The 19427-nt window shown below is 38.6% G+C and overlaps 1 protein-coding gene across 16 annotated transcripts in view; it reads left to right on the top strand.

Annotated features, from left to right (window-relative positions):
- Nucleotides 1-19427, top strand: part of UNC80 (unc-80 homolog, NALCN channel complex subunit) — a 230144-nt gene that overhangs the window by 163374 nt on the left and 47343 nt on the right. For all 16 annotated transcript variants that reach the window (XR_007718221.1, XM_050751390.1, XM_050751388.1 and 13 more), the window contains 9 exons: nt 757-940; nt 2658-2752; nt 3812-3901; nt 4497-4598; nt 6452-6632; nt 8043-8311; nt 10204-10338; nt 11870-12008; nt 12691-12787. Coding sequence is in view for 15 of the 16 variants with exons in the window: in XM_050751390.1 (XP_050607347.1) it covers nt 757-940; nt 2658-2752; nt 3812-3901; nt 4497-4598; nt 6452-6632; nt 8043-8311; nt 10204-10338; nt 11870-12008; nt 12691-12787 (1292 nt within the window). In the remaining variant the exon portion in view is untranslated. The remainder of the gene's footprint in view (nt 1-756; nt 941-2657; nt 2753-3811; nt 3902-4496; nt 4599-6451; nt 6633-8042; nt 8312-10203; nt 10339-11869; nt 12009-12690; nt 12788-19427) is intronic.

Here is a 19427-nt window from a genome sequence, read left to right as displayed (position 1 = left end):
AGTACACTATTTCTTTCTGAATATTTGCACATTATTGAATAAGATAATTGAAACTTATTTCATCAACTATTCCAATTATAGTCAGTCGTCATCTTATTTCAATGTATAGAATGCTGAACATATTCTACCTCCTATTAATAAAAAATAAATTTCGAATGAGACATGTTAGATGTCAACTTTAAAAAGTGCAAAAGGGCACACAGTTTTTCCAAATTACATTAGAAGGTATGCAAACAACCCAGCTGGTAAAATAATGTGCACAACAAACCTCATGACATATTTACCTGTGTAACAAACCTGCGCGTGTACCCCTAAATTTAAAAACAAAAAAAAGAAGACACACAAAAATTGTGAAGTTCACCAACTTAGCCAAGTAGAGTGCTCTTAGCTTTGAGACTATTAGACATAATCCAAGCTGCTAATAGTGCTTGGGCAAACTTCATATACAGATGAATTTTGGATGGCTTAAGTACCTAGCTACCAAGTGACATGATGCCTGGGTGGGGGGCGGGGGGAATGGTCTGCTTTTTTCTTAAGAATTCGCCATTTTAGTGATATATGAAAATGTACAGCAGCCTGTGTGGTCAGTTTTCCAGTTATGCCCTCTCCTGGTAACGTTGAAAGTGTTACAGAAGCATTTGAACGGAGAATACGAAGGCACAGAAGATCGAGTTTAAAACAAGAATAGCTAAGGAAATGAGAATGTGAGCTCAGGATTATTGTAGCTTTGTGAATTCTTCTTATCCTGACTTCTAGGTAGGATTAATCATGTACTTTGTGCGGACCCCCTGCGAGTGGGGGATGGATGCCATTTCAGCCACCCTGACATTCCTGTGGGAGGTGGTGGGTTACGTGGAGGGCCTCTTCTTCAAGGATCTCAAGCAGACAATGAAGAAGGAGCAGTGCGAGGTGAAGCTCCTGGTGACCGCTTCAATGCCAGGTAAGCCACTAGTACTTTTTAGTAACATAACTTAAAAAAAAAAAAAAAATTATAAATAGTCCTTTGAAAGACTAAGAGGCTCGTTCATTCATGAGAAAATTTTCAGAGTCCTAGCCCGCAGTATTGAGTGCTTCAAAGAATTTTTGTTTAATATAATCAGAGGAAATACAATAGACCCTTTAAAAAGTCAGTGGTTGCCAGCTGAAAAGGGAGACTCAAAACTGAGATCCGCATGAATTAGTCCTTGAAGGGCTGCCAAGGTTGAAGATTTATTTAAGTCTATCGCAGAGAGCCAGCTGAACTGAAAGCTTTTTTGAGTGAATTTTTGGCAGTGCAAGGAGAATAATATTGTTTGTATGGCATGGACTCCAGTTCTTTGTAAACTCCATGAGAGAAGGCTTTATGAAAAATTGGAAAAGGGGAAAGCAGGAAGAAGGAGCATTACAAAAGAACGTGAAGCATGATGTAAACTCAAGATACGATTCCTTTTCACTTCAGATAGCTTGTTTTGCCTTAAGACAAAGATTTTGACAATCCCTTTATCCTTGTGCAGTGACTAAGAAAATTTGAGATGATACATGTATTGAATAAAAGTGAAAGACAGAGTTATGTAGAGATGAGAACACAGGTTCTCTCAGCAAAGAAGCCTGTGTTTAAATCATAGCACTGCCATTTATTAGTCACATAACTAGTATTAACTGTGAAGAAGTACATCATTTCTCAAAGCTTTCTTTCCTTGTGTATAAAATAGGGATATAATTCATACTTCACGATTGTGAGGAATAAATGAGTTGAGATATGTGAAATACTTGCTGCCACACCTGGCTTATGATAAGCATTCAATAAATGATAATTGTGTATGTATACGTTCTGTAGATTATCCAAAAAAAGTAATCAGTTTTTATTATAGCGAAGAAACTCCTATTTTTAACATACTTAAAGACAACTCACTAAAAGTCAATGTATATCATAATGTTCACAAAGATTTGTAATTTAATGAATGAAGTAGAATAAATATTGTCTCAATCAGCCAAGAAGAATACAGAAAATGTAGCTTTAAGCTACATTTCAAGTAGTTGTTTTGGTTTTGCTAATATCTCTGTCTATATTTTCTTAACCTTTATTGCCTGGTCACCTCATCTAGAAAACAGGGATGTATTACTTGTTGCAATGCTTGAGGTTTGAAGTCTAACTCTTCCACTAAATAAATATGTCTCTTAAGTTATTCCATTTCTCTTTTTCCTCATTTGTAAGATAAAAATCATAATACCCACATCATGGGGTTGCTGTGAGATTTAAATACAATTATGCATGTAAAAGACAGGTAGAAGTATTGGGAACTTGGCCGAGCGTGGTGGTTCACTCCTGTAATCCCCACACTTTGGGAGGCTGAGGCGGGTGAATTGCTTGAGGTCAGGAGTTTGAGACCAGCCTGGGCAACATGGCGAAACCCTGTCTCTACTAAAAATAAAACTTTTTAAAAAGTATTGAGAACTCCATACCTATCACTTTTAATAAGTGAATATATTTAAAATATATATGTATTAATATTAAACTTCCAGATAAAAAATAAATAAATATATATGTAACTATGAATTAAGTATTGTAATTAACAGTAAAAACATCAGATTATTGTTAATATTTTAATACTTTATGCTTTGAAATACAAATTTTCCTATAGCAAAAGTCAGTTTATTATTCTTTTTATCTTTCGTAGGTACTAAAACCTTGGTAGTTCATGGACAGAATGAGTGCGATATCCCAACCCAGTTACCAGTCCATGAAGACACTCAATTTGAAGCCCTGTTGAAGGTAGGAATGACTTTTAACAGAAATAATTTTTTTAAGGACAATGCTATGGCCACCTCATGAAGATTCATTTTAGAAGAAAATGGCATTTTTCTATCTTTCAATGGATGTTTATGCATTTCTTTACTCTTCTAAAATCTGCCCCACTATTATTCCCTTATGCTATTTCCTTCCATAATTTTCCCCACTTCTACTCACTTTAGTCAGTAAACTGTCAGTAATCTGATTTTCAGGAACACAGTTCTGGGCCCAGATGTAAGTAGAAGAGACCTCTGGAAAAAAATCAACTTTTCCAAACTCATGCATCTTATTTCAGTGGAAAGGGTCATTACTGCTCCTTTTGGCTTCACTCAGACATCTCCAGAGAATTTCTAAGGCCCAACTTCAACAACTACTCCATTTCTATACTCATGATGAATGGTGGGATAGCAGGAAGGCAAACAGAGTACATTCAAACGCTGCCTTCACCACAACCAGTGTGACCTAAATCAAGTGATAGGACTTCTCTAGTCTCAGTTTCATTTTCAACAGTACTGAGATACTGGTTCAGGTTATACAAGTTATCTATACCTAGTATATACTATATAATGTGCACAGTGCATGATAGTTTATATTATTCCTAAATGTTTCTCTAAACATGTTTTCTTCCTGATGCTGAGACCAGTAGGTGCCACTGTTCCTCCAGAGTCCATCACTCAGTCTGATTTATAATCGTACGTCTTGGACACTATGAGAGCAGATGGTTTATATCACATTATCAGTCTTTATGGTACCATTCTTTGGATAACTCTGTGTGGGTATATATGCAGCCATGGTTGTGTGTGTGTGTGTGTGTGTGTGTGTGTATGTATACATATATACACACACACATATCTAGTGTATACAGTTTATATAAGACACACACATATCTAATGTATACAATTTATGTAAGACATCAATATATATATATAATCCTCGTAAGAGGTTACCTTGTTTTTTCGAAATTTGTATCTGTCAGCTTACTACCTAGGACATAATATCTTCCTGGTAAACATTTAGTAAAATTTGTTGCTATTGTTCTAGGAGTGTCTGGAGTTTTTTAACATCCCAGAATCCCAGTCAACACATTATTTTCTTATGGATAAACGATGGAACCTTATCCACTACAATAAGGTAAGACACCAGTAATGACATCCCTGTTGAGTTGTGCCAAAGACTTATCATGCCTACCTGAGGGTGGCTCATAATCAGGGAGGCATCGCTTCTTAGAAGTTAATAGTATGACCACCTGGGTCACACCATCTTACTATCAGTGGGGCTTTTGACTGGCAACTTCACCTTTCTACCCTTTGGTTTTCTTTTGTGTAAAATGAAGGTAATGATAATGGTATCCATGCTAGAGCAGTTGTAATAGTTAAATGAGATAAGCTAGATAAGACACTTAGTTATTGATCATTATTACATGAAAAATTACATTGCCCTTATAATACCTGTGTGTGTCTATTTGGAATTTGAATGCCGTTTTGCATCTCTGTTCTACCATGTTAAACATGACCATGCTGACCTGATCAAATGAGCAGAAGGGGCCTCAGGATGCTTGCTGACATCACTTTACAGTGATCTTCCAAAGAGTTGTTTAGTACACTGCCTTTAGCTGCTTTTTTCCTGGCATAGCATCCTAGTACTTAGACCTTTGGGTAAAGAAGAAATGAGAATAAATGTTTAATCTTTTGAACTCTTTTTTTTTCTCTTTGTGTAATCCACACAGACCTATGTTCGAGATATTTATCCTTTCCGGAGGTCAGTATCTCCCCAGCTGAACCTTGTACATATGCATCCGGAGAAGGGACAGGAACTCATTCAGAAACAGGTGTCTGACTACGTCAGTTTTATTTCATGGTTTTGTCATGTTGTTGGAGTAGATATCTGTTCATATATTGCCAACTTTGAGATTCTATGATTCCATTATGACCCTCTCTGGAGACCATAGTTGGCCCTTACTCAATAAATTGTTCCCCCAAATAGTATAAGATTTACAAATTGGATCATTGCTTAAAGGTGTTAAGAAACACTCACTTGGAGTAGTGTAATGATGAATTATTGAGTATAAACAATAGAAATATTCTAATTTATTTACCTATTATTTTCTAAATGTAGATTTTCATTTCACATTCTGTAAAATTGGATTGGAAATACACATAATGTAATTATGTATATTATCCCAGTGGTTTACACTAGCTGGCTACAAAGTAAAAGGGGTCACTCTAGTATGCCTGAAAAAAAAAAGCATTAAACTAAAGTTCAAAGATCTGGACTTCGTCCCAGTTCTGCCTCTGACCGGGGATCTGACCTTGGGCATGTTATTAATTTATCTTGAAACAGGAAGAGATATAGTCTAGCAGCTGTACTTAGGTTTAAGGTTGAAGAACAGAATAATATTCACATCTAATCTCAAATCAGACTTTGAGCTTAAGGAAAGTCACTATTCTGCATGCAAAATATAACTTTAGTACACAATTCTAAAAATGATACAATTTTAATATTGCATATTTATTGCATTCATTGTTTAAATAAAATCTTTAAAGAATTTCAGGATACTTGATCATTTCAATTTTCTGTACATATCAAGGATAATAATTTGGCATCAAAATATCCAAAAACATCTTCATGAAATGAGTGAGAATGGCATAGAATTAGACCACTTAAGTAATTAAAAATATAGCTACCATTAACTACCTACATTCTATTTAAAAGAAAGAAAATACTGAATGTGTTGCAAGGTGTGAGATGTTGGGCAAAACTGTTACATCTTAAATATAAACAATTTCTAAAACCATTCTCCCCAAATTACCCCAGCCCATGATTTTAGGATAAGATAATTAAAACCCTAATCAATAATGGTGCTTCCCTAGTGTCTCTCTCTCTCTCTCTCACTCTCCCCCTCTCCCTGTGTGTGTGTGTGTGTGTGTGTGTTCATCATGTTTAAGAACAAGTTGTCAAAGAATGCCATCAAATGGAGTTCTTGCTGTCATGTACACTTCAAGTTAGAGCCTTTAGACTTCTAAGTTCCTCAGGGAGATTATAATATGGAGGCCTATGAGTCTAGCTCAGAAGTTTCCTCAGTAGCTACTCACTGCATATAAACTTCCTAATCATCAACAGAATAGGACCTGAGAACCAAGAGCCCCATGTGTATGCCCTTTAAACTCGGAGCGCCAATCAAGGACCCATGAGCTTCTGTCCCAAGATAGGTTTTTCCTGGATCTCACATCAGTCTTTGTTCTTTTAAAAGACAAACCCGGAACTCTCAGGAAACAGCTTAAGGCATTGGTGGCAATGGTAGAAGCAATTGGAACTGACTGACGGGCTCCCTGTTAGTGAAGGTCTTCCATATTATAGCATCCAAACAAATGGGCTCTATTTAATATTGAACTATTCTTGACAATGCCTGCCTTATGCTCCTCTCCAGCCTAAAACTCCATAAGGAACATTTCCTACATTTCCTTCTGTAAAGCAGGCAGAAGGAAGTGAGAGGCAATTAAGTATTGTTTGCTCTTTCTTCTGATAAAGGAAAAAAAATACGTCTCCCTCTTTTCACTTTTCCCCTTTTCCCACTTTATCGACCCAGTTTGCCATTAAAGGTTTTTCCTTCAGTTTCTTCTCTCTGTAAATCTGGAGTTTCTAATTCTCCTTTTTGTCTGCTCCTGCTTTTATTTTCTCCAGGTGTTCACCCGGAAGCTGGAAGAAGTAGGGCGGGTATTGTTTCTCATCTCCCTAACCCAGAAGATCCCCACAGCCCACAAACAGTCCCATGTCTCCATGCTTCAGGAAGACCTCCTCCGCCTACCCTCATTCCCTCGAAGTGCTATTGATGCTGAGTTTTCACTCTTCAGTGATCCTCAAGGTATCAAACAAAGAAACATTGCCTCTCTGGGGCTTTTTCTAACGCACTTGTTTTGTTCTCAAATGGAGAGCATCTGAATCAGCAGAGGGTGCTGTAAAACCAGTGGCTCTCAGACCTGAGTCTGCACAAGAGACCCCTGGAGGACTTGTTGAAACACAGATTTTTGGGCCCCGCCCTCCACCTCTGCGTTTCAGGATGGGGCCCAAGAGTTTGCATTTCTAATAAGTTCTCAGGTGATGCTTATGCTGCTATCCCAAGCACCCAATTTTGAGAACCACTGCTCTAAGCTAATCATCAGCAGTTGAAGCGTGGGTAGGATGGTGGTGTTGGGGTAGGAGAATACTTGACTAAACAAGGACCAGGTATTTGTGTGAAGTTCAAAAAGAGGCAAAACTCATCTAGAATGATAGAAATCAGAATGGTGGTTGCCTCTGGATTTGGAGGAAATGAATTTCCTGGAAAGGGGCAGAAGGGTGATGAAAATTGTCTGTATGTTGATTGAATGTTGCTTACATGAGTGCATAGTGCATATTTTTGTCAAAATTCAATGAACTCCACATTTAAAATCTCTGCATTTTACTCTAAATAATGCCTCAATTGAGAGAAAGAGACATAGACACAGAAAGAGACCCACTTTGGAGCCTTGCTCTGTTACTCGGTTATTAATTTGAGACAATTAAATTAGCATCCCTGTGCTTTATCGCCCTCATCCAGAAGCTTCAGACAGGCTGGGCAAAATGACTCATGCCTGTAATCCCAGCCCTTTGGGAGGCCCAGGCAGGCAGATCACTTGTGGTCAGGAGTTCGAGACTAGCCTGGCCAACATGGCGAAACCCTGTCTCTACTAAAAATACAAAAAAATAAATTAGCTGGGTATGGTGGCGGGCACCTGTAATCCCAGCTACTCAGGGATCTGAAGCATGAGAATCACATGAACCCAGGAGATGGAGGTTACAGTGAGCCAAGATTTGCGCCACTGCACTCCAGACTGGGTGACAGAGTGAGACTCCATCTCCAAAAAAAAAAAAAGCTTCAGCTTCAGCAGGAGTAGATAGAGCTGTAGCCTCTGACCATTAATTAAAAGACCAAGCAGTAGTCCCATCCCTGCCATTTTCTAGCTGAAATAATTTATTTTTCTCCAACTGACAGCTTATTTAGCAGTAAAACGCTGCCAATGCCTGCTCTGCCTTACCCACAGTTAGTTAAGAGGTGATGATGAAAGTCCACGGAGAAACAGGAAGTGCTGTATTAAGGCCAGTAATATTGTGCTGGAAAACATTTCAGCAGTAGATCTTCACATCCTGGAGGTGGAACAAACGGAGAACAGCAGCGCCTTGGGTTTGATCACCTCCCAGGCTGACAGGATTGGTGTGGGGCTAATTCTGTCTCTGCTGTTTCATGTTCTCACAGCTGGAAAGGAACTGTTTGGCCTCGACACTCTTCAGAAAAGCTTGTGGATCCAGCTCCTGGAGGAAATGTTCCTGGGCATGCCGAGCGAGTTTCCATGGGGAGACGAAATCATGCTTTTCCTCAATGTTTTTAACGGGGCTCTGATCCTCCACCCAGAAGACAGTGCCCTGCTCAGGCAGTACGCTGCCACCGTCATCAATACCGCGGTGCACTTCAACCACCTCTTCTCTCTCAGCGGCTACCAGTGGATTCTCCCCACCATGCTGCAGGTGCCCAGAACCTCCTCTCCTAACCAGAAAATTAACATGAGTACTGCTTATATCTAGCTGCTCACCTAGATCTATACTGAAACTTTTTAATGATGGAGTTATTATCTTCTTTTGTGACAACAGAAGGCAACAAATGAAATCCCCCCATAAATTTGCAAGAGTTCACAATATTCCTTTCTACTCTGAGAGCCCCAGACTTGGGATATTTCCCATTTAGTCTAGGACAGTGATTCTTAAGTTGTACTCCCTGGGCCAGCAGCATCAGCATCAACTGGAAACTTGTTGGAAATGTACATTCTAGCCAGGTGTGGTGGCTCACACCTGTAATGCCAGTGCTTTGGGAGGCCAAGGTGGGAGAATCTCTTGAAGTGAGGAGCTCAAGACTAGCTTGGGGAGCATAACAAGACCCCATCTCTAAAAAGAAAAAAAATTTAAAGAAAGAGAAATGCACATTCTTGGAGCCCATCTCAGGTCTACTGAATCAGAAACTCAGAGATCAGGGCCCAGTAATTTGTGTTTTTGACAAGACCTTCAAGTAGTTTTGATGTCCTAGAACAGGAAGCCTCTACCTCTGTGCCATGGACCAGTACTGGTCTGTGGCCTGTAAGGAACCCCCACCCCTAGATTTTCATAGGAGCCAGAACCCTATTGTGAACTGTGCATGTGAGGGATCTAGGTTGCATGCTCCTAAATCTAATGCCTGATGATCTGAGGTGGAACAGTTTCATTCTGAAACCATCCCCCGCACTCACCCTGGTCCATGAAAACATTGTCTTCCATGAAACCAGTCCCTGGTGCCAAAAAGGTTGAGGACCACTGCCTTAGAAAGTTTGAGGACTTCTGTTCTTGAGTCACATGTATGGCAAGTGTTTAGCTGATGTTTCTCCCAAGAGATTCCCTGACTTCTAACTGAATAGAGATTTTCATTCCCAGTAAATATGATGTAATGGGATTTGAGAAGGTAATTTAGCGAACAATTTTTATTTACTCGTGTCTAATGTATAGCTGGCTACACTTAGGAGTACTAAATAAAATCAGGCAGGGCGCAGGGGCTCATCCTAGTTCTCTATTTTTGAGGAAGTTTTGATAAAAATTATGAACACAACACATACTTATACAAAGTGAAGTTTGCTAAACCTATGGGGGCAAGAAAGTTGCTATTGCACGACTCTCTTCCCCATTTTTAGATAGTTGCAATTTTCTCTATTTTTTAGTAAGTATTTTTTTACTGATTACCAAAAGCAAGAATGTTCATTACAAAATTGAAAAGATGAAGAAAGTTTAAAGCAAAAGTAAGGACCACTTAAAATCCTTTCTCCCAGGTAATCGTTGTTTATACTTCCAAATCCTAGCACTCTTTCCTACACACATACACACACACACACACACACACACACACAGAATTATATATTTTCAAGTTTGTAACCTAGTTTTTTCATATAGCACTAAGAATATCGTAGGCATTTTATATAGCTACATTTAGCCTTACAGCATTTTTTAAATTACTACACAGTATGCTATGGTTTGTATATACCGTAATTCACTTAAGCAAGTAATATTTATGAATAATTTGTTTCAAGTTTTCCATTGTTATAACCAGTCTTGCAGCAGGCATTCTTATATATACATGCTTATACAAGTGTCTAGTCCTTTCCTTGAGATAAATTCCTAGTCACAAACTTCCTGGAAAAGAAGTATGTTTAGATTTTTAGCATTTTGAGGTGTATTACTAAATTTATCTAGAGAAAGTTTATACCATTTTACATTCCTCTCTACCAGTTTACGAAGTTAGCTATTTCCCTCCAAGCTTCCTATGACCATGAGTTTTAAAAGCGAATACAACTTTGATACTTTATTAAGGCATTTTTCAAATATCTGGCATTTCTCCATAGGTGTACTCTGACTATGAAAGCAATCCCCAGCTGCGTCAAGCCATCGAATTTGCCTGTCACCAGTTCTATATTCTACACCGGAAACCCTTTGTGCTCCAGCTGTTTGCTAGTGTGGCCCCTCTCCTGGAATTTCCTGTGAGTAAGCTCTGTGGGAAAAAAAAATGAAGACCAACAAAGTTAGAAAAACAAGGTTATTTATTAGAGCTTACTATGCCAAAGGAGTTGGCTACCATCACTTGTGTTTTGGCAGAGATACAAAGGCAGGCAGAGGAGTGGGAAAGCTGTATACTGAAAAAAAGTGGAGGCTTCAGGTATGTCCTGATTGGAGCTATTGTCCTGGGGAAGCTGCAGGTGAACTAACTAGAAGTGGGGCATCTTATAAATGATGTGTTAGGGGTGTATATTGGGCTTTCTCTGGTTGGTCCTAAGTTGGAAGCAGGGACAAAAATTAGGAAAGCTCTCAGTTATTATGCAAGTCCTGGTTACTTTGGGTCAATTGTTACAGAGGTTATTGTTTGATCACCACTGGAGCTAGTAGCCTGGCTTCCTATAAGCCTGACTTAGGCTGGCTTCCTGGGCTGGTTATTGTAGACAATGGGTTGGTTTCCTGAGAAGGTTGCTGCAGGTTGTGGGTCAAAGTTCTATTTTTATGTATGATCTAGTCATTGACAGCTTGTATATTCAGTCTCTCAGCTCTCTTTCTTTAACCAATGAGACATGCATACCATAAATAAGTTTTCTTTCAACAAGCATATCATTTCTCTTCAACATTCCTCTTCAGCTTTCATCTCAGCTCCTAACACATAAATAGACCAACTCTACAGTTTTTTAAATATTCAATTCATAAAAGAGATGGAAAATAGAAAATGGTAAAAGGAAAGTTTGCCAATTTTCATTCCTTTTTGTCACTCTCTACCACCTACCTTGCTTTGTTTTTCTTTTTCTTCAGAGTTTTTACCACCATATCACGTTATATGTATTTGTTTTATTAACATGAATTTCTACCACACTCAACCAACAGAATTTAATCTTCATGAAAGCAAGACCTTTGTATGTTTTTGTCTTTGCTTGTTTGTTTGGTTTTAGTTATTGTTGTATTGTTGTTTTATTTGCATTTTGGTTTTGGTTTTCAATAACTTCAGTGCGTAGCGTGGTGCCTGACACACAAGAACTTCATAAGGATTTGTTGTTTCAATGAATTATTTGAAGCCATCTTAAATAGATTTGAAATTGTAAGTATCTCCATGTGGAGATACATTATCAAAGAAGACCTGTGAAATTCCCAGGGTTGTTAGTTAAAATAAGTATATGTTCCTCAAACATATTTGTAGTATTCAACCAATCAATTGTAGAAATTTCCTTAGTTCTACCATCTTCGATTAAAGGAATCATCGATATGAACTTTTTGGAAGTTCATATATTGCTGTATTTTTATGAGCTTTTACAAATACCTCTTTTGTTCTAGATTAGAATTTAATAGATCCCTTAAAAGTCAGGTGTACCACTCCAAAATCACAGCATTGCTGGATGCAGAATTATGTAAACTGAATTCCAGGTAGATGTTGTAGTTGTTACTGGTAATAGCGTTTATAAAATTTGAATTCCTGTCAAGCTATAGTTGTACGGTGGTGGGAGTCAATAAACTAAAATTGTTTTTCTTTATCAGGATGCTGCCAATAATGGGCCCAGCAAAGGTGTGTCAGCTCAGTGCCTGTTTGACTTGCTGCAGTCCCTAGAGGGAGAGACCACCGACATATTAGACATCTTAGAACTGGTCAAAGCTGAGAAGCCTCTTAAGTCATTAGGTAACAGCAAAACTTGCTTTGACATTCTTTCTCTCATTGCAATTGTTAAATATGTGTGTGTGTGTGTGTGTGTGTGTATATATATATAAAATACACACATATACATATACTTAAATGTGTGTGTATATATAGCTAAATCAAAGTAGCAAAAATAAATTAAACAGTAGTCGAAATTGAATGAGTACTTTTTTTTTCTTAAATTTCTTATGAATCCTAAAGAGTAGGGAATTACCTGCCATGAAAACTGTATTAAAATGATGCTCAGTAGACCATTGCTCTAGCACTGCAGTTTTCAGAAAGTTGGGTTATCTTGGGTAACTCTTAAGTGAATAACCCTCCAAAATGGTCTTTTATTATCATGGAATGTGTAGAACCAGAGACAACTCAAGGATAAAGCCTCAACCTCAGACAATTTAAATGCCCTTCAGTGTCTTCTATTATCTGAGATTTTTTAAAACACATCAGAAAAGTACTTTTATTTTACATCTGATTGTTCAAAACTAGAAAACAGAATTTCATTCCCTTTAGATGAAGAAATTAGTAGTTTTCACGATGTAGGAATAAAATTTAACAAGAAAAAGCTATAGTATGTACTGGAATTATAACATTAGGAGTAATAGGTGCTTCTTTATCTCCTGCTGAATCCACTCTGATGGTGTGCCTTTACTTTTTGTTCCTTCAGATTTCTGCTATGGAAATGAAGATCTGACATTTTCTATCAGTGAAGCCATTAAGCTCTGTGTCACTGTGGTGGCATATGCTCCCGAATCATTCAGAAGGTATCTGCAGCCCTTTATTCTGTGCCTTGTCATAAGTAAATACAGCAAAGAAAATAAAATTGAATGAATACAAAGGTTATGCTGAGTAATATCAGTCTGTAACATTCTGACAAGTAAACTTTCAAAACGTAAATTTAGGCCAGGTGTGGTGGCTCACACCTATAATCCCAGCACTTTGGAAGGCTGAGGCAAGAAGATTCCTTTAGCCCAGGAGTTCAAGGCTAGCCTGGGCAACATAGTGAGACTCTGTCTCTACAAAAAATTTAAAAAATTAAAAATTAGCTAGGTGTGGTGGTGCACGCCTGTAGTCCCAACTTTTTGGGAGGCTGAGGCAGAAGGATAACTTAATCCAAGGAGGTCAAGGTTGCAGTGAGCTGTGATTGTACCTCTGCACTCTAGCCTGGGCAACAGAGTAAGACTGTCAGAAAAAGAAAAAAGAGAGAAAAAAGAAAAGAAGAAACAAACTAAGTTTAGGAAACATAGCATAGGTTCTGGAAAACAATAGTATATCTTCATTCATTTGAAATCCCTTAATTTGGATCTTGTGCAGATGCTAAGGTATTTAGTCTTGTTAGAAAATATTTTTCCTCACAAGTAATATAAATTAGTAGCAAACGAAATGTCATAACAGATATTTATTTAAGAAAACTCCTTTCAAGGGGCAATAAGAATTTCTGTAACACAAGGGGCAAGAATATCAATCTTGCCTTCATTTTGCCAAGTGCAGAGAATTCAGAAGACTCCCATGAAGAGTGAGTCATCCCAATTCAAAGATGTTGGCTCTGGTCTGAGATTTAAATCTGATCTATTAAAAGCTGTACTCTGTTGACAAGCTCTTCCAGGAAGAAGGAAGGAGCCAGGCTGATTATGCCGAATATATCTTTTATTTATTTTTTTTTTTTAAGTTTTTTTTTTTTTTTTTTTTTTTTTTTTTTTTTGAGGCAGAGTCTGGCACTCTTGCCCATACTGGAGTGCAGTGGCCCGATCTCGGCTCACTGCAAGCTCCGCCTCCTGGGTTCACGCCATTCTCCTGCCTCAGCCTCCCGAGTAGCTGGGACTACAGGCGCCCGCCACCTCGCCCGGCTAGTTTTTTTGTATTTTTTAGTAGAGACGGGGTTTCACCGTGTTAGCCAGGATGGTCTCGATCTCCTGACCTCGTGATCCGCCCGTCTTGGCCTCCCAAAGTGCTGGGATTACAGGCTTGAGCCACCGCGCCCGGCCTGAATATATCTTTATACATTTTCCCTGCACCTTAAGCCTGTTTCTCTCCCCCATAAGAGAATGAATAAGGGTCAAGAAGAGCCAGGATTTATATTAATTGAACTCTTTTTTACTGGAAGAAAACATGAAGAATGAGTAAGAAATGTTTTCCCCAACATTCTCGAATTTTTGTCTTCTTGAGCAATGGGGAGAAAAACAGTATGCCTGTGGTCAGGCACAGATGTGGCTGTGGCCCTCAGGAGAGCAAAGCTGCAGGATGGTCGTACTCCCACTTGCCTGCTCTTCCTATAATACCACAGATCTAGAAAAAGTTCCAGAATGGATCGAATCCTGCATTAAGTTAACTCCAAATCCATTCTACAGACGATTGTAAACATCTTCTCTCTGCTCTATTTTCCATTCCAAGTGTGTCCAGCTACATTGTTAACTGGATATGTCAGAGATACTGCAATTGAGACACTGCAAAAATAAAATGCATATAGATTCTCCAATATTAAAATTCCCACAACATAGGGAACACCTAAGTTTGACTAAAAAATTCTCCATTTCAAATTTTACCAAATTTCCATTGAGTCATAAAATTATCTTTCACGTTAAAATTGAAACACATTGAAATCAAAAGGTATGAGAGTTCACAATCAAATTCGCTTGTCATTGTGAGTTAAAGGCCAGTCTAATATTGTTAAGTTAAATTAGAATTTTTTAAAATCCTCCCTAATTTTCCATTCTGTCAGTTTAAACCAGATGACATCTTGATATGTCAGTAAGGTCAGGTTTTCTTAAGCAGTGGTTCCCTGGGATGTCTCTCATGGGAATAAGTAACATACTTACAGGACTTCAACATTTGTAATAGCAAGTCTCTGTTGCACTTAATTTTTTTAAAAAAAGTATTTTATTTAAGTGAAACATTCACATAAAACATTTAAAAATCACAATTTTACAGTTCCATAAGTGTTCATAATGTTATCACATCTACCTACCACTTGGATAGAAAAATCAGATAGAGGCACTACTATCCTGATTTCTAATATGATAAATCAGTTTTGCCTATTTCTGAAATTTATTTAACTGAAATAGTATAGTAGCTACTCTTTAATGGCTGACTTCTGTGATTCAGTATTATTTCATGAGAGTCGTTCATATAAATGCATATAAATGTGTGTAACAGTAGTTGATTCTTTTTCATTCACTTACAATAGTTCACTGTATGACTATGCTACAATTTATTTCTTCTCTTGTTATCAGGCATTTGTGTTGGATCTGGTTTGAAGGTATTATAAATAATGCTACAGTGAATGTTTTTGTACACAAATATGTATGCATTTCTATGGATGGAAATGCTAGGCTAAGTCATGGAATATGAGTATTTCTTGCTTTAGTAGATACTACCAAAAAGTGGTTTCAATTTTCATTCCCACCAACAGTATGTAAATGTTCTAGTACTTTATGGCCTCATCAACACTTGTTATCTTCCGTCTTTTTATTTGGGTTGTAGTGACATTCATTATCATTTTAATTTCCCTTTTCCTCTTGCAAATTAAAAGGTTTGGAAGCTTTTCAGATAAATGTTTATTGAAATGTGGACATCTCCTTGTGCAAAGTGCCTACTGAAGTCTTCTGCCCATTTTCAAATGAAGTTAGCAGTATTTTTTATTTTATATGTGTGATCTCTTAGTGTTTTCTATTTAATTAATTATGTTATCTGCAAATCATGAGAGTTGTATTTTATCCTTTCAAATTCTTATTTATACACGTTATTCCTTTCTCTGTCCTTAATGCACTGACTAGAACCTTAATACAAAATGGAATAGAAGTGATGATGGAGGCTGGGCGCGGTGGCTCATGCCTGTAATCCCAGCACTTTGGGAAGCCAAGGTGGGCGGATCACGAAGTCAGGAGATAAAGACCATCCTGGCTAACACGGTGAAACCCCGTCTTTACTAAATAATACAAAAAATTAGCCAGGCGTGGTGGCGGGTGCCTATAGTCCCAGCTACTTGGGAGGCTGAGGCAGGAGAATGGCATGAACCCGGAAGGCGGAGCTTGTAGTGAACCGAGATCGCGCCACTGCACTCCAGCCTGGGTGACAGAGCGAGACTCCGTCTCAAAAAAAAAAAAAAAGAGGCCAGGCGCGGTGGCTCACGCCTGTAATCTCAACACTTTGGGAGGCCGAGACGGGTGGATCACGAGGTCAGGAGATTGAGACCATCCTGGCTAACACTGTGAAACCCCGTCTCTACTAAAAAAAATACAAAAAACTAGCCGGGCGTAGTGGCGGGCGCCGGTAGTCCCAGCTACTTGGGAGGCTGAGGCAGGAGAATGGCGAGAACCCGGGAGGCGGAGCTTGCAGTAAGCCAAGATCGCGCCACTGCACTCCAGCCTGGGGACTGAGCAAGACTCTGTCTCAAAGAAAAAAAAGAAGTGATAATGGTGATGATGGTGGGATCTTTGTCTCATTTCTGATCTCAGGGTATGGAGGGAATTTCCAGTATTTCATCACTAAGAATAATATTTGCTAAAGGATTTTGTTGTAATATACCAGTAAAGATTAAGGAAGTAATTTTATTACTCATTAATAAATTAATTATTAAGGAATCTGCCTTGTATTCTTAGTTTAGTTGAGTTTTCTTATTGATGGACAATGAATATTACTAAATGTTCCTATTTATAGAGATGATTATATGATTTGTATTCTTTATTTTCTAAGTGTTATAGGTTACACTGATTTATTTTCAAAATTAAAACTTTCCTGCCTCCTTAAAAATAAACTGTATTGGGGTTGTATATTATAATTATCATTTTTCAGTATTGCCAGATTTGGTTTGCAATTTTTTTAGCATTTTTACAACTATGTTAATGAGAGCTATATCTGTAATTTTTATTTTTTATAAAGGTATTATCTAATGAATTTTATTGCTAGGATCACAGGGAAGTTAGGAGTAGAAGAGATATTCTAGGTAGTTCTGTGTCATTCAAGATAAACCAATTCTGGATACTTAAAAAAGTTACAAGTGCTTAAACAAAAAGGATGTCTTGCTTAGCTACTACTTTATTAACTACCCACTGGTAAACATTTTAGCAGGTTTATTTGTAACCCTCCATTATTATAAAGTCCTTGTAATAATACTATAGCCTGACTATACTATAGGCTATAGTATCAAGGATATGAAGATTAAGCTGGACTCATAAAATAAATTGGAAAGTGTCTCCCCCAACCCCCCCCCCCCCTTTTTATTTTCTATTATTTTTGAGACAGAGTCTCACTCTTGTTTCCCAGGCTGGAGTGCAATGGCACAATCTTGGCTCACTGCAACATCTCCCTCCTGGGTTCAAGCAATTCTCCTGCCTCAGCCTCCCAAGTAGCTGGGATTACAAGCGCCCGCCACCACACCTAGCTAATTTTTGTATTTTTAGTAGACAGGGGGTTTCACCATGTTGACCAGACTGGTCTCAAACTCCTGACCTCAGGTGGTCCGCCCGTCTCGGCCTCCCAAAGTGCTGGGATTACAGGCGTGAGCCACCGTGCCCAGCCCCCCACTCCTTTTTTTTTAAAACTCCTATTCTCTGTAGAAATTTAGTGTGGATTAGGTTTTTTTAATTTTTGAAACAGAGTCTCATTCTGTTGCCAAGGTTGGAGTTCAGTATCAGGATCATGGCCCACTGCAGCCTTGATCTCCCAGGCTTGAGCAATCCTCTCACCTCAGCCTTCTAAGTAGCAGGCATTACAGGTGGGTGCCTTCACACCCTGCTAATTTTTTTGATTTTTTGAGAGAGAAAGTTAGTTTCACTGTGTTGCCCAGGCTGGTGCTCCTCCCACCTCAGCCTCCCAAAGTGCTGGGATTATAGGCAGAGCAACTGTGCCTGCCTCAGATGAGCATTTTGTCTTTCCAAAATATTGAGTAGAATTTATACACAAAACTGTAAGTAATGTCGTTTCTTGTGGGAACATTTTAAAATTAAGATTGTTTATCCTGGTGGTGGCTTTGGTAAGTCACATTTTTCTAGGAATTTTTCTATTTAATTTAAGTACCTGAATTTATTGGCATAAATTTGTTCCTGATATTCTCTTTTTTTAAATTTTTAACAACTATGGGGTTTTTATTGTGTTCACTTTTTTATTTCTAATACTGGGAATTTTTGCTCCCTCCCTTATTATTATTCTTTCCAGGAGTTTATCAATAGCTTTCCCTTTACAAATAATCAGTATTTGGGGCTTTGTTGATTTTTGCTATTGTAGTTTTATTGTCTGCCTTTTCTTTCCTTTTTTATCTTTATTATTTTCTACCTTTGACTTTTTTTTTTTTTTTTTGACGGAGTTTTTGTTCTTGTTGCCCAGGCTAGAGTGCAATGGTGTAATCTTGGCTCACTACAACCTCCACCTCCCGGATTCAAGCAATTCTCCTGCCTCAGCCTCCTGAGTAGCTGGGATTACAGGCATGTGCCACCACACTTAGCTAATTTTGTATTTTTAGTAGAGACACAGTTTCTCCATGTTGGTCAGGTTGGTCTCGAACTCCTGACCTCAGGTGATCCACCTATCTCGGCCTCCCAAAGTGCTGGGATTACAGGCATGAGCCACCGGGGCCGGCAGGCAGTTTTTTTTTTTTTTTTAAATTTAAAGAAAATATTCAGGCCAGGCACGGTGGCTCATGCCTGTAATCCCAGCACATTGGGAGGCCAAAGCAGGCAGAGTGCATGAGTTCGGGAATTTGAGACCAACCTGGGCAACGTGGCAAAACCCCATCTCTACAAAAAATACAAAAATGAGTGGGGTATGGTGGTGCATGTCTGTGGTCCCAGCTACTGAAGAGGCTAAGGTGGGAGGATTGCTTGAGCCCAGGATAAGGCTGCAGTGAACTGAGATTGCACCACCGCATTCCAACCTGGTCAACAGAGCAAGACCTTGTCTCAAAAAAAAATTAATTAATAAAATAAAAAAGAAGATATTCCATTTTCTACTGACTTATATCTGTTGAAAAATCAGCATTAGATTTTATTGCACATTTGAATTTAATGTGTCCTTTTCTTCTTTTCTTTTCTTTTTTCCTCTTTTGAGATGGAATCTCGCTCTGTCACCCAGGCTGGAGTGCAGTGGCGCGATCTCAGCTCACCACAACCTCCACCTCCTGGATTCAAGTGATTCTCGTGCCTCAGCCTCCCAAGTAGCTGGGACTGCAGTCATGCACCACCACACCCAGCTACATTTTTATATTTTCAGTAGAGACGAAGTTTCACCATATTGGCCAGACTGATCCCAAACTCCTGACCTCGTGATCTGCCCACCTCAGCCTCCCAAAGTCTTGGGATTACAGGCGTGAGCCACACTGCCCCGCCCTAATGTGTCTTTTTCTCTGGCTACTTTTAACATTTTCTCTTTGCCTTGGGTTTTAAGCAGTTTGACTGTGGTGTGCCTAGTTGT

The sequence above is a fragment of the Macaca thibetana genome, chromosome 12 (genome assembly GCF_024542745.1).
Source record: "Macaca thibetana thibetana isolate TM-01 chromosome 12, ASM2454274v1, whole genome shotgun sequence".
NCBI classification, from domain to species: Eukaryota; Metazoa; Chordata; class Mammalia; order Primates; family Cercopithecidae; genus Macaca; species Macaca thibetana.
The sequence above is the reverse complement of the archived record's forward strand: the minus strand, read 5'-3'. Positions and strand labels throughout refer to the sequence as shown.